Source organism: Zalophus californianus, chromosome 1, assembly GCF_009762305.2.
Source record: "Zalophus californianus isolate mZalCal1 chromosome 1, mZalCal1.pri.v2, whole genome shotgun sequence".
In the NCBI taxonomy this organism is placed as follows: domain Eukaryota; kingdom Metazoa; phylum Chordata; class Mammalia; order Carnivora; family Otariidae; genus Zalophus; species Zalophus californianus.
Genome location: NC_045595.1, coordinates 188,561,713 through 188,576,130, shown reverse-complemented (window position 1 = coordinate 188,576,130; position 14,418 = coordinate 188,561,713). Strand labels below are relative to the sequence as shown.

General features: G+C 35.0%; 1 protein-coding gene across 4 annotated transcripts in view; it reads right to left on the bottom strand.

Annotated features, from left to right (window-relative positions):
* USP25 (ubiquitin specific peptidase 25) overlaps positions 1-14,418 on the bottom strand; it is a 127,689-nt gene that overhangs the window by 95,870 nt on the left and 17,401 nt on the right. For 3 of the 4 annotated variants that reach the window (XM_027582611.2, XM_027582612.2, XM_027582615.2), the window contains exons 2-3: positions 7,811-7,888; positions 4,481-4,625 (exon numbers count right to left, since the gene is read on the bottom strand). In XM_027582611.2, the coding sequence (XP_027438412.1) occupies positions 4,481-4,625; positions 7,811-7,888 (223 nt within the window). Of the gene's footprint in view, positions 1-4,480; positions 4,626-7,810; positions 7,891-14,418 lie in introns of those variants that run through there. The other variant, XM_027582614.2, reaches the window with a different exon arrangement.

Sequence of the window (14,418 nt, the reverse complement as noted above, 5' to 3'; positions counted from 1 at the left end):
ATTTGTGAAGGGTTGACCACTTAACAGTCATTCTGATGTGTTGTAACAATTTCTCTAAAACTTAAGCCAATAACATATGGCAATACTTTCTGTGTTAAAATTACCTACCCAAATCCCTCTCATCTTTTGACCCATACTTTGATTGCTCAATTGTAGTACATCTTGTTCTGGTGGGCATATACTGTTTTTTTCCTGTTTTAAAAAAGTTCAGGGCGCCTGGGTGGCTCAGTTGGTTAAGCAACTGCCTTCGGCTCAGGTCATGATCCCAGAGTCCCGGGATCGAGTCCCACATCGGGCTCCCTGCTCAGCGGGGAGTCTGCTTCTCCCTCTGACCCTCTTCCCTCTCGTGCTATCTCTCATTCTCTCTCTCTCAAATAAATAAATAAAATCTTTAAAAAAAAAGTTCAAAAGAATTTAATGGTCATGAAAGGAAGAATATTACCTATTTGATTTCAAATTGGGCAAAAGCCTTGCATGGTCATGTCTATGACAAGAGTTTGCCATGACACAAAAACTTAGCAGAGTCTAGTATATATCTATGATATCTTAATATTTTGCATTGTTTCCTAGTCCGCTCTGCATTAGTATTTTTTTACTGCAAAACTCCAACACAATTTTATTTCCAATTTTAGCTGGAGGTGGGAAGCATTCATTTGACAATCCACAATATCCAATCTGGACAAGAGATCCAAGGAGTAAAAAAAGATGCCTAAAATTTTAGCTAATATTACTACAAACGTTTTGGGCCTTTCCTCAGAATTCAGGAGAGTATGGAAAATTACAAATGCAATAAAAAGACACCAAGTACATTACTACTTAATTCCTTATTATGCAGAGTATAAGCTTCCCTTGAAATGTTTTCTTTTTTCTCAAAAATGAAAGATAGAAAGGACAATCATAGTCCTACTAACTACTGAAAATGTAATTACTTCTTCAATATTAAACAAAGGTTCACAAATACGTGTTAAATCTTTAAAGTGATATAATTTTATCTTCTGACATATAGAGTTATGAGTAACAGAAAATTTCCCAAGCCCCAAATGTGACTTCTATAGGATATTATTTTAAAAGCTAATCTTTTCTAGTCATTAAAAAAGATGTACTTTATTCCTTCCAAAGGAGCTTATATCAACAAGGAATCTTATGTATTTAGCATTAGAGATTTTTATTTCAAAATACCGATGTTTTTTGTCAGCACCATAACCAATAGATGGCTCACTTAAAGTTAGCATTGCTTTATGTTTAGCCCTGGTTGTAAGAGACTTAATACTTAGAAAAGAAGGAATTAAAAACTTTTTAAAAATTAAAAAACATGCCATATTTGAAAAAATTAAGTTACAATATGGTCAACTTTCAAATAACAACATATTTCATATAAAATTGAGAAAATGCTCAAAAGGATTTTTATATTGTTCTAGATATCTAGAACAATCGCTTAAGAACTTCCTCACACTCTGGTGCTTCAATACACCAAGACTCCTGTAGCACTTACCCAGTTTTCCCAATAGAGGCCTGTGTTTGAATATATATTTGTAATTATTTCCTATCTTTCCTCCTCACATGTTTTACCCCTCCTTCCAAGAAGTAAAAATAGACAAAAGACGTCATTTTCTTCTCAGGACTAATAGCATAGTAATTTAAAAAATCTGTTGAATGCATGACATCTCCTTACTTTCTCACTTTTAGACCATGTAACACTACTGTGACAATGACAAATTTAAATGCTGAATCTATTTCCTAAAAGCAACTGTACTTCTTAGAACTTTATGAAGTATGGTACAAATTTGTTAAATGGAAAAGAATGTTACCTCACCCCATTTTTTTCACATTTTGATACTATTATAATACAATCACATTTTATTTTTACAAGGGTTTTTCTCAATAATCTGCAAACAACTTTATGGACACACTATCCAACTTATTAAATTACTAATTATAAATTAGCACCTTGGTGAGAAGGATAGCACATTTTATTGAGAAAGAAACCACAACAGCACACAATTTGCTCAAAATGATGATCAGTTGTAATGAAACCAGAAACTCCATTTCTCTACCATTTCTTTAAAGTGAAATATAAAATTATACTTAATGAGGGGCACCTGGGTGGCTCAGTTGGTTGAGTGACCAACTCTTGGTTTCAGCTCAGGTCGTGATCTTGTGATCTCATGAGATCGAGCCCCATATTAGGCTCCACACTCAATGTGGAGTCCGCTTGGGACTGTCTCTCCCTCTGCACCTCCACCCTGCATATGCATGGGCACGTGATCTCTCTCTCAAATAAATAAATCTTATAAAAAAATTACTTAATATTTTCCAAGAGCTACATACACAAACACACACACACACAATTTTTAATTATCATTCAACGGGACACACGCCTTCTGAAATCAGGTTTGCCTTCTCCCTAAGAGCACCTATTCAAATCTCTTTTGTCCACAACATTTTCATTATTCCTTGTCAAAAGTCTTGAACAGGTGTTAACATATGGCTTAAACAATACTTGCTGATTTTACAGAGCAAATAAGACATCTTCTTTTACTCTGGAAAGTCTTATAAATCCTAATTCCCCTACCTACCTCTATATATACTACCTCATGTCACAAAGTCTACCATCTATATTAAGAATTCACATCTATCAGTCTAAAATCTTGTCATCCTTTCCACTAGAACAATGTTTCCACTAAACCATGTTTAGTCAATTTCCTGTTTCCTTCACTTTAACCAGTTGCCTTCAGTCGAAAACTTTTTTTCCTTTCTCTACCTAATTTCATTTTCCCCCAAGTCTTGGAACCTTGAAAGACAGTGTTATTCTCACACACTAGTTCCTCCACTATTTATACTACTCTTTTTTCTAACTTCTTTCAACAAGCTTCTCAACCTCATTCTTTTTCATTGGTTCTGAAACAGCTTTTTTATACATATTATCAAAAATAATTCAATGAACACTTTTTGAGAAACTATGCAAACTATTCTAGCATGATAGGCACATCAATGGTCTTTTGCCCTGTTAAGCTTCCTGTTTGGTAAGAAAGAAAGGCACAAGCAAATAATTTCAAAATAACACAGTATTCCTGAAGACCCAAGTACACTCTGGGTGCTACAGAAGCGCTTGCTCCAACCTAGAAGCCAGAAGCTCCTGACCTAAGTCTAAAAACACCAGAGGTAATTAAGCTGGGGGTAAAGGCTAGAGGGGATTCCAGACTGAAGGCACAGCAAGTGTAAAGACCAAAGAAATTAAATAGCACTGGGTGGATAAGAACTCCAAGCCATCCTGAATTATCATGGTTTTATAAAGTAAAAAGAGAAAAACAGTAGAAAATAAAGTTAGAGATGTAGATAGGGTCCAAAACAGTTTGTCTTGAACGTAGACATAAATAATTAGGTCTGTCTCACATATACAAAACTTCTTCCATCACCTATTACCTATATGAGGTAGGAGTATTTCAGCTTTTGACACATAAGATTGTTCGTGAACAAAAATATTAAGATTATCCTGAAAATTTGAAATTAAAATATTTTATCAACAAACATTAAAATAATCTTTACTGACAACAGTTATAAACAACCATGTGAATGTGTTCTTGCTGGTTGTTTTTTAACTCTGAGGAGGTCTATAAACAAAATCAGAGGGGTGCCTGGCTGACTCAGTCAGTAGAGCAGGTAACTCCTGATCTGGGGGTTTTGAGTTCAAATCCCATCCTGGGTACAGAGATTACTTAAAAATACAATCTTAAAAAAAAAAAAGTTTCAGAAATTCTCTTCAAATACAAGTTAATAATCAAATTTCTCAAATACAAAATGCATAAAAATAAATACCTTTTATAAAATAAATACATGTTATACAGTGCAGTCACTATATCATAATGAGATAGAGGTAACTAAACATATTTTGAAAAATTCAGCGCTACATATAAGCAGAACTATTCACATTATAAAGAAAAAGTAGAATCCCACATAAAACTTTCCATATATATGTATATATGTGTATGTGTGTTTATTTTGTTACATGGTAATAAACTTTTTTCTAAAATCTTCATTTTGGTGAGGGGCGAGGGTTGAGGGAAGGGAAATTCTGTTGTAAACCTATCAGTAGTTAGAAACAACAGCTTACCTTCAAAAATAATACTAAGGCCTCTACCAACACTTAAAATCCATAAAACAAATGTTTGTGCCCATATAAAATCCTGGAAATGTTTGTTTCTTTCATGAGTAGCACCTATAGCTGTTCTATAGCTCAAAACAATGAATACTAAATGAAATGCTCTATGAAAGGATACGTAACTCAAATACAATCTTTTACGCCTGAACTGGAGAAAATAATGCAGCTAATAAAAACATATACTCTTTTGAACTACACTTTGAACCAAGGTTAAAGTGAAGTGGTTCTTTGTCCTTCACCTCTGCTTAAACAAAATATATTCCCAAGGGAAGTTTTTCATTACATTCTTACTAAAATATTAAGAAAGAGAAGTAAACTTACTTGTGTCTGCTTGGCTTCCCACACTGATGTATCTATCATTGCCAGGAAGTGATGTTTGGTAGTAAGTTGTCTCCTCCTGCTGAGGGGTCTTGGCATTCTTTGCAGTAAGGAAAGCCACTGCTAATTCCAAGTTTCCATTACTATCCTTCAAATATCAAGAATGGAACATCAAACATTTTGGAATAACTTCCATACATTCCCACATGATTTATTTAAGTTTCTCCACAGCAACTAATACTTAATAGCAAAAATCACTTTTAGATTTGAAATCATTCTATGTGATCCTAATTTTACAAACTCATCATAAACAAAGTATATTCTATTAATAGTAATTCCTTTTTCTATTATGACTACTATTATAAGAATCAAGTCTATAATTTCTTAGTTTCCCATTACTTTCATTTCTCCTTAACAAAAGTCAATCACAAAACTTATGCTTCTAAACAAATAAACTAAAAAATGTTTTTTGGAACTTGCCATACAAAAGGATGAGAATGAATATTTAAAACAGTACTTCTGCAAAGAACAACTATAAACTTTAATATGGATGCTGAATGCACACCTACAGGCAACCTTAAGCAAATGTCAGACTTGTACGCAGAAAACAGCAAAACATTCCGAAGCTTGATAGTACAGAGAGACACACAGAACCAGACAGAAATACTCAATCCTGTCAAGATGACAATCCTACCCAAATTAAGTATATAAATTTAACATAGTTCTCATCAAAAGCATATCTGGACAAAATTATTCTGAAGTTAATTTAGAAGAAAGCAGATGCTTGAAAACCAAGAATTTTTTAACAGCAAAATAATGAGAAGAGACATAACCAGTTCTCTTTATTCTCTGTAGAGTTAATAATAAATACAACAGTAGTTCCGGGACAGCTAATTGAAACATTAGGAAGCCCAGATATTAATAATGAAGTGATCTTTGTAACAGAAGGCCAACACCTAAGACTATGCAGGCCTCATGAACTTTAGCATACACAGAGACTGTAATAGGAAGCCAGTGGAGGGTTTTGGACAGAAATGACATGGTATGACTTACATTTTAAAGAGATCACTCTGGCTGTGTGTTGAGAATAGACTATAGGAAAGAAAGGGCTAAGGCAGAGAGTCCAACATCACATTAAATGTGAGAGGTGATAGAAGGAGAAAGATGAGGATGATTCCAAGATTTGAAACCTGAGCAACTGGAAGAATGAGGTCCCCAACCCACCCCAACTCCAATTATCGTTAGCCAGGGAAGAGAGAAAAAAGTAAGAGTGCAGTTGGAAAAGCACCACTGCTTTAAACTTTATATCACAACCATTAGAAGACTCTTAAATGACTCACCAGAAATATGGGTATAATATAATCTGTAGCTGGATAAGTAAAACAGCTGTAGAGTAATGTGCAGTAACAATGGCTACATTTATCGAACACTTACTATGGGCCAAGAAATGTGCCAAGTGCTTTTTATATACTACCTCATATAATAATAATAAACTGAATACAACAGGGATTTACACAACTTGGAGACAGATCACTTACTTTGGAGGGCTAAAAATAGATTTTTAAAATAAAACTACTGAAATCAATCAACAGCATGGAGTTTCTCGTCAGTGCATTACTGAGAAAGTGAACTCATTATTAAACACCTTACAAATTTATACTGGGTAATGGTTAAGGTTTAAGTACACTGACCCCCCACCCTACCGACTACTGGTAAATGAAACCAAAGTTAAAAAAGAAACAAAAAACTATAGCACACAACTTAACTCAAAGAAAATGTGGACAACAGTTCATTTGATTAACTCTTTATGTTCATTTAATTAAACATATTTTACATGTTTCCCAAGTTAAAAAAAAAAAAGAAAAGTGAATTCCCCAAACTTGCCCTGACAAGGATTACCTTGGGTATAGCCTCACACTCAGAGATATAGAATGGTAAAGGCACTTTCTGAAAACAGACATGGAGTGACTGAGTCATACTTATCAGAATAAGGAAAGGACTAACAATCATCTAAATGTTATAATCATAAAAAATGAGGTCTGACATTTTTGCTTCCTCTCCAAATACTTAGAGTTGCTTCATCAACCCTGCATTAATGCTCTAAACAGCACTGTTTCATCATTTTCCTGATAGGAAAAAAAAAATGAAGCAAAGCTTGCAGTAAAAGTGGAAATTAAGTGTGCCACCCCAGGACCAGGCTGCTCGGTTTCTCTTCCAGCTCACCCACATACCACAGCTTCCTCAGTAGAGTTACAAGGAGGTGTTAGCCACTTAGAGTAGCGCCTAGTACTACAGGAGCTTAATAACCGCCAGTGATTATTATCATGATTACAATCATCTAAAAGATATGATTATTTCTAGAAACAAATGAAGAACTTTTGGCTAGGAATCAAAAATTACATAATTAAACTCATATCATGGAGTAAGTTCCGAAGGACTGAAGTTGTATGTATGCCTTACAACAGCAAAAATACTATATTGCTGTTAGCCTTTAGTAGCAATACAGAAATAACTTTAAAATGCAGTTCTAGTTCTTTTTTTTTTAAGATTTATTTATATCCTATTTATAAGAGAGAGAGCAAGGTGGAGTTGGGGGGGAGGGAGAGAGAGAATCTCAAACAGACTCCCCACTGAGCAATGAGCCCAAGGCAGGGCTGGATCTCAGGACCCTGAGATCATGACCTGAGCTGAAATCAAGAGTTGGAGGTTTAACTGAGCCACCCAGGTGCCCCTGCAGTTCTAGTTCTTAAACATCTTTTATTCTCTTGATCTTTTTCAGTGGGCATATCCACCTGAGTTTCTCCATGTGAAAATGAGGAAACAGAAGATGCAACCAAAACGATGCATTTTATTTACTGCATATACTAACCAGCTTGCTACTGAATGTTCGTAAGGTGTAATTAGTTAAATGTTAGCCAAGTTTTATTTCTCCTTGGAAGGAAAAATTTAAGCTTCTTATCTTCTATTAATTTTCTCTCTCCTCTTCTCCCTCCCCGTATTTCTCTACCCCACCCCACTCTCTACCCCCATTTAAATTCTAACATCACAGCTCTTGAGTACAATCAGCCATCGCATTTGGATTCATATCCTTCCATTATGCATGAAAGTGTTCCATATGGAGATTATCTGTCACTTCAAGGTATCCTAGAACATTAGGCTGCTGAAAACTAACATGCTCAAAATTACACCCTAAGTAAGGCTCTTACATTATAAAAGTTCTTTCCTATATCTCTATTACTACACCACAAAATGTAACTAAAAACCTTTCAAACATGGTAGACAGTAGAGATGAGGGTACAACTTAAACTGTATGCCATGAAACAGAGGCCATACCTTCAAGGCTTGCTGTAGTATCTGGGCATCATTAATCCCAGTGATTTCTCTCAGCTGATTCAAAAATGTCTGCTGGTGCTAGAGGAAAAAAAACGAAATCATTACACTTTAAATTCTGAAAATATATTAAGAATAAGAAAATAAATGACCTTTGGGTTAAAAAAAAAAGAAAAGAAAACACAAACTAGTACAGAGAAGAAAAAATATAGAACTCGACAAAGACTTAACAAATTTCACTATTTTAGGAAGAAACCATGCTGTGGGGAGCCCTACTCCATTCTCCTGTTTCCAAAAGGGAACTTCTACATCACTTCCCAAGGAGTCTTACTGATTAACCAGTTTCTGGTCTATTCACTGCCTAATTTATTCCTCCCCACAAGAAAAGCAGTGATTTGCACAAAGTTAAGGCTAGAAGAATTAAGGAAAACAGTTTTATCCCCTGGGCTTTCACTAGAGGCTGAGGCCACTGAATGAAATCCTTGCAGCTCTAGCATCTCCTCCCTGCCCCTAGGGTCAGCCAGCATCCATTCACCTAGGATGTCTGAAAAAGACAAGCCAAAGGACAGGCCATGCACTAGATACGTATATTACATCATGGGGGATCCTAAGATCTATTTGAGGAAAAATAAGATCATCTCATTCTCTAATCTGTCATAAAAGATCCCATCATTTGCCCTCATTTGCTTCAGATCTGTTGGTCTTTATGATCTATATTATACTCTGTCGGAGAGAAAAAGGGATGGGATTCCACTATCAAACGATGCCCTGAACATCCCTAATTAAGAAACATGTTCCTTCCTATATCTCTGTATTTCTTTAAACAAGTTCCCCAAAACTGTAAGACAGCACCATGAAATAAAGAAAGATCAATGGAAATGAAATGGAAGGCATCACTAGAATAAAAGGATCCGCTGAAATTTTTCTCGAAAATGTTTTACATTCATCTCAGTAATAAATCAGTCAAGAATAATCAATAGATGATAAAACTACAGGGTAAAAGTTTGATAAAAACAGGATAGTTACATAGTTTCAAACTCTATTCCTACAAATTATAAAGGGAGAAAGAATATAACTTTATAATGAAGAAACATGCCAAGTACCACCTCAATCAAGTAATCAAATTTAAAATTACCAATAATGGGATAAAATGACAGTATATGCCACCTGATATTGTACGATACAACAAGACGAAAGTATCACCTATGGTATTCCTGCCCAAAATGCATAACCTGAATCTAAATTTGCAGAAGCATCAGACAAATCCAAACTGAAGGACATTTTACAAAGTAATTACTGTCATCTTTAAAACGTTTATATCATAAAAGACAAAGAGTGAGTTTCCAGATTAAGGGGGACAAAAAAGGCCTGATAATCAAATGTAATGTGGCGTACAACACTAAATGCTATACAGGACATTACTGGGACAACTGGAGAAATACAAATATGAACTGTTTAGTAATAATATATTGTTAATATTAAATTCCTGAATTTGATAACGGCACTATAGTTATTTAAGAAAATATCTTTTTCCTTAGGAAATACACCCTGAAGTGTTTAAGTTTTAAAGGGGCATGATGTCTGCAATTTACTCTGAAATAGTTCAAAAAAAAAAAAAGTTGTAGTTCTTTGTACTATCTTGCAACTTTAATTTATAATTAACTTCAAACTTCAAAATAAGGTTTTAAAATATTCTGTATACAGATTTGTTAATGTTATAATTGTAAAATGTGCATTTCAAATTGTACTTGACAATTTAAATATGCATAATATATATAACTTCAGAGTTGAAGGGTCCTAAACAAATTACAAAATGAAATGAAAAAATAAATAAAAAGCATCTGAAAATCAGGTTTGAGATAATGTACATCTAAATATCTTTTACAGAAACCACATGTGTAAGTTAGAACTTATATTCAACTACATGTAACAGAGTCCCATCTAAATAGTAGCTTCAACATACTGCAGTGTCTTTTTTCTAATATAATTAGACTGGAGGTGGGCAATCCAGATCTGATAAGGCCTCCCACATGTTAAGAAAGATCTAAAGCTCCTTCTGTCTTCCCACTGAACACTCTTATATGTGACATTCATCAAACGTCTGTCACTCCAAGTCTCATCCTCAAGCACCCCGTCCAAGTTCTAGGTAGGATAAAAGGAAGGGCACAAGACAAAGGGCATAAGCCAAAACATTCTGACTTCTTTAAGAAGACCTATCTAGTGACTTCCACTTAAAGCTTCACTGAGCAGAATAAAATTGCATGGCCACTCATAGTTGCAAAGAAGGCTGGAAACATATTGTTCAGCTAGGCAAAAAGCCACTTTGAAAATGCAATCAAGGTTCTGTTTGTGAGGAAAAGCAAATAATGTGTATTAGATAAGCATGGGCAGTATCCACCACACCATCAATGATTTTTCATTTCCAATAACCTTATTAAAGAGCTGAAATAACCAAGACTATCTAACAATAAAATAAAAATAATAGCGTATATAAACAAGGTCATATAAAATGCCAGGAAGAATAGTTGAGTAAAAAAATCAAACTGTCAAACTTACAGAGGTGAAAAAAAGAATTCTCTTTAAACCTGCCAACTTTCCTTTGTTCATTTAAAATAGTACTGATAACTAGCAATGGAATCATGACTAAGTTACTCAATACCAAACATCACAACATTAAAGATGTAGAAAAATTTTACAGAAATTCTTATTATCTAAGGTCTCATTTTACTTAACAGAAAACTTAGAAGATTTTATATACCTCCTATAATCTCACCAACACCAGCACTCCAAACTCCATTCTTTACATGGAGCATTATTTCCCTCAACTGCAAATTACCTGATCATGGATCAGGGAAAGACTATTGAATGCCTCCCCCAAATCAGTCATTTATACAAATGTTACCAGCTATTATTTATAATGTTGGAAAAATGGAAACAATACAAATGACCTCCCACAAAGAAAGTGGCTCTAAACTTTAATATGCAGAAGAATGACCTGATGAGTTTGATAATAATTAAGATTCTCAGGCCCCAGTCCCAGAAACTGTGATTCCAGCAGGGTCAGGGTTAAAGGCTAGGGATCTGCATTTTTAATAAGTATCTTAGATGATTTCTATACAGCTGGACTTAGAGGCACAGTCTGAGTCAAGCAAACAACTGCATTTTTTTAATAGCAAATATACAACCTATATAGAAATTATCTTCACAAAATCATATTAAGCTAAACTGATGAAACACAAAATAGTATACACATTAATGACTACAAGGTAAAATGTAAACACGAATATAAAGCTCAGAAAAGATTACAAGAGCCTGTGTTAGACTCCCAATTCTCTCATCTCTGTATCCATACCTTTTGCCACTTTTAACTTCCTCCCACTAGAGACAGTTTATTTTCTGCATTGATGATGAACTTGCCCATGTGACATGCTTTGAGAAAAGACATATTAAAGACAGTCATGCAGATATGAAATATATTTGCATGACTGGACTTCCCTCCTGAACTTCTGTAACTTCCTTAAGAAGAACATGGCCCTAGGTAGCCCACTTGCCCCAAAAGAATGAGGCATCCATGGAGAAGAGCCACCCCAACCAACCTGAAAAACCTGTGAACATGATGACAGTATTTTGGTACACCACTAATTTTTGGAGTAGCCTGTTACAGTCAGAGTTGACGGATAGAAAGTGCATTTTTTAAATTTAAAATTATTTAGATTTTACTAAAATACTTAGTATTTTATTAAAGAGAAGCAATGTCTTGGAAATTTTATAGTTTGTAGCTACAACTTGACGTTTTGTTGTCTTTCACAATAAAGTCAACTAAATATCTAAAAAAAATAATCCAGGCGTATCTCTAGCATAGTTCACGATCTCATGAATTTTGACAGAAAATGAAACGAGGAGGAGAAAATGACTGGGGTGGAGAAGGCTGAGTGGGAAGGAGAAAAGGTGAAAAAATTTTCTTAGTTTAGTTACCAAGAAATGGGAGAGAGATCAGAAGAGGTGAGCTATGAGAAAAATTCTAAGTTTATGGCACAGAAGCCACCTCATTTGTAGTCTTCTCCTTTGTTACTGGCATCTTCCAGCCGTGCTTTTCCTGTCTTTGAAAACCTGCACCTTCATTTCCTACAATTATATGTTTTTGTTGTTGCTATTTCTGTTGTAATTAAGACCCTGGTCTTTCTTTCAAGGTTTGCACCTTTCTATTTATCACACTTCTGGTCTGCATATACCCTGCTCCTCAACTAAAAATGTCCTGCATATGGGTTCTCTCCTCCTGGACTAGCAACTTTGGATCCAAGATGGATCCAACCCACTTCCCTCTCTAGAGCTCCTTTTCTGAGTTCTGAGGTCTTTTTTGTATGAATTTATATACTAAAGTAGAAGGAGGAGGATGCAATCTGTTCACACTGCTAGACCAAGAAAGGCAAGACACCATGTTCAAAGAAATTCAGCAGCTGCAAACACCACAGAAATCAATAAGCTAACAAGCCAAGACTTCATGCAGGCCTTCAGATTCCTTCGTCAATGTTATTTTTATCACATGATTACATCTTTAAGTGCCTACTATGTGCAAAATACAGTACTATACACACTTTGGGAAAAGGAAGCATCAGTAATTCCAATATAAATTAAGAATCAGAGAGTTCTACAGAAATTCTTTCCCTCCGCGGTTGACCCTACCTAATGTTGGGTTCGTTTTAAATGTTTCGGTAAATATACAGCATATTTAACACTGGTGTAACTTCTTGAGAATGCAAGAAGAGGAATCACTGGCTTAGACCAAAGAAAGAAGGTAAGCATTTATTATGTCCTTGCTGTATGCCAAGTGTTTTAAGTGCTTCCAGTTTATAATCTCACTCAATATGAGTATACATGCACACATGCATGCACACACACACCCACCCACACACACACACACACACACACACACTCCAAAAAGTCACTCTCATTTCATGGCTAACAAGGTTTCAAGAGATTATTAAGTAGAGAGACAGGAATGAAAACAGGTTTTTCAAATTCCATGGCCCATACCCTTTCCATATTTTCTCTATATTTGATTTTGAAGATTAAAGATTCAATGAAAAATGAAAAATCAGTGCAAAAATCCAATACTATCTTCATGTAAAATACTTCAATAATGGCACACAAAAAAGTGGAGTACCACTGACTAAAAGGCAGGAAAGCTTTCTACATTAAGGGGCAAATGACTCGTAAGTCAGTCAATGGCTCCTGAATTTCCAAATATACCTAAAAACTTGGTTAAGTGCAAAAGAAAGAAAGTCAAGGTTTCCATCTCAGGAAAAAAAAAAAAAGGCAACTCCTAAAATGACCTCTAAAAACACTTTCAAGTTTTTTAAGAAAAAGAGGAAAAAATCCTAATTTGATAGAAAATTCCAAGGCATTCTTAAACTTCAGGATCACATTCACTAAAGCATTGCTAGGCACCATGTGGTATTTCAGTCACCTATCAATGAAAGAATTAATCATACTCCTGCCTTTAAGGCACACAACCATACATATATCTACTTTTGCAAATACCTTCTGGATCTACCTGATAACACTAACCTGCCCTAGTTCATGTTATCTCTTCCAATAACAAGATATCCCCAAACTTCCTGGACAGATAATTCCAAATACATAAATCTGTCCTTCATGGGGCTTCTTTGGGAGTCCCAAACCTGCCTCTGCCTCTATCCAGCTATAGAAGCCAAAACAAAACAAAACAAAACAAAACAAAATGTACTTCAATAGACTGAGGACACTGGGAAAAACCTTCCAACACGCACTAGGCTCTTCCAATAATCTACGGGAGCAGTTTTGTGCTAGAATCACATCGATTTCAAAAGATATCATCTATTCCACATTCTCTTTATCCTTATCTACCAACCCAAATTTACATACCACTTGCCTTCTATTAAGGTTGGAGGGTCTCGTGGTACTTAACCATAGATTATAATAATATACCATGGTTAATCACCAGACTCTAAATCTCAAGAGAGCACAGAATATTCTGCTAATCAATGTGCTCCTGGTAACAAGTACAGTGTCTGGCATGTGGTAGGCATTCAATAAATACTGACTGAATAAATGACTATTGCAAAGTTTGCAGAAATAAGTTGGAATAAGTCAGATCATGGGCCTTGAACTCCTCCACAGGAAAGAACATACTGATTATTGGAGACAGAACAAGAAGCACACATAAATCAGGTCCACTTACTAAACAAACTTTTCACACCCTCTTACAGTCTACCTGGAGTGTACAGTAAAATATTGTTGACATTTTCAACTGCAAATAATCTAGACAGTAACTCCATAATGGTTGGAGTAATCCTGTATTTTCTAACATCACAGAGTCAAGGCTTATCTCAATCTTTTTGGGTTAACAGCACTCTGGCATTACAAAAAATTAATCATATACCTCTATGGGTATGTAAATCTGAAGGCATGCATTTTCATTCTTCACTATTTACATTTAAGCTTAAATATTCCAGAAATTCTGAATTTAGAAAGATTTTCCCTATCATTTTATAAAATCCCAGGGCTACAAACGATCTTAAGCACCCGTATAATAAAATTAAAAAAAAAAAAAGAGGAAGAAGGAAAGTAAA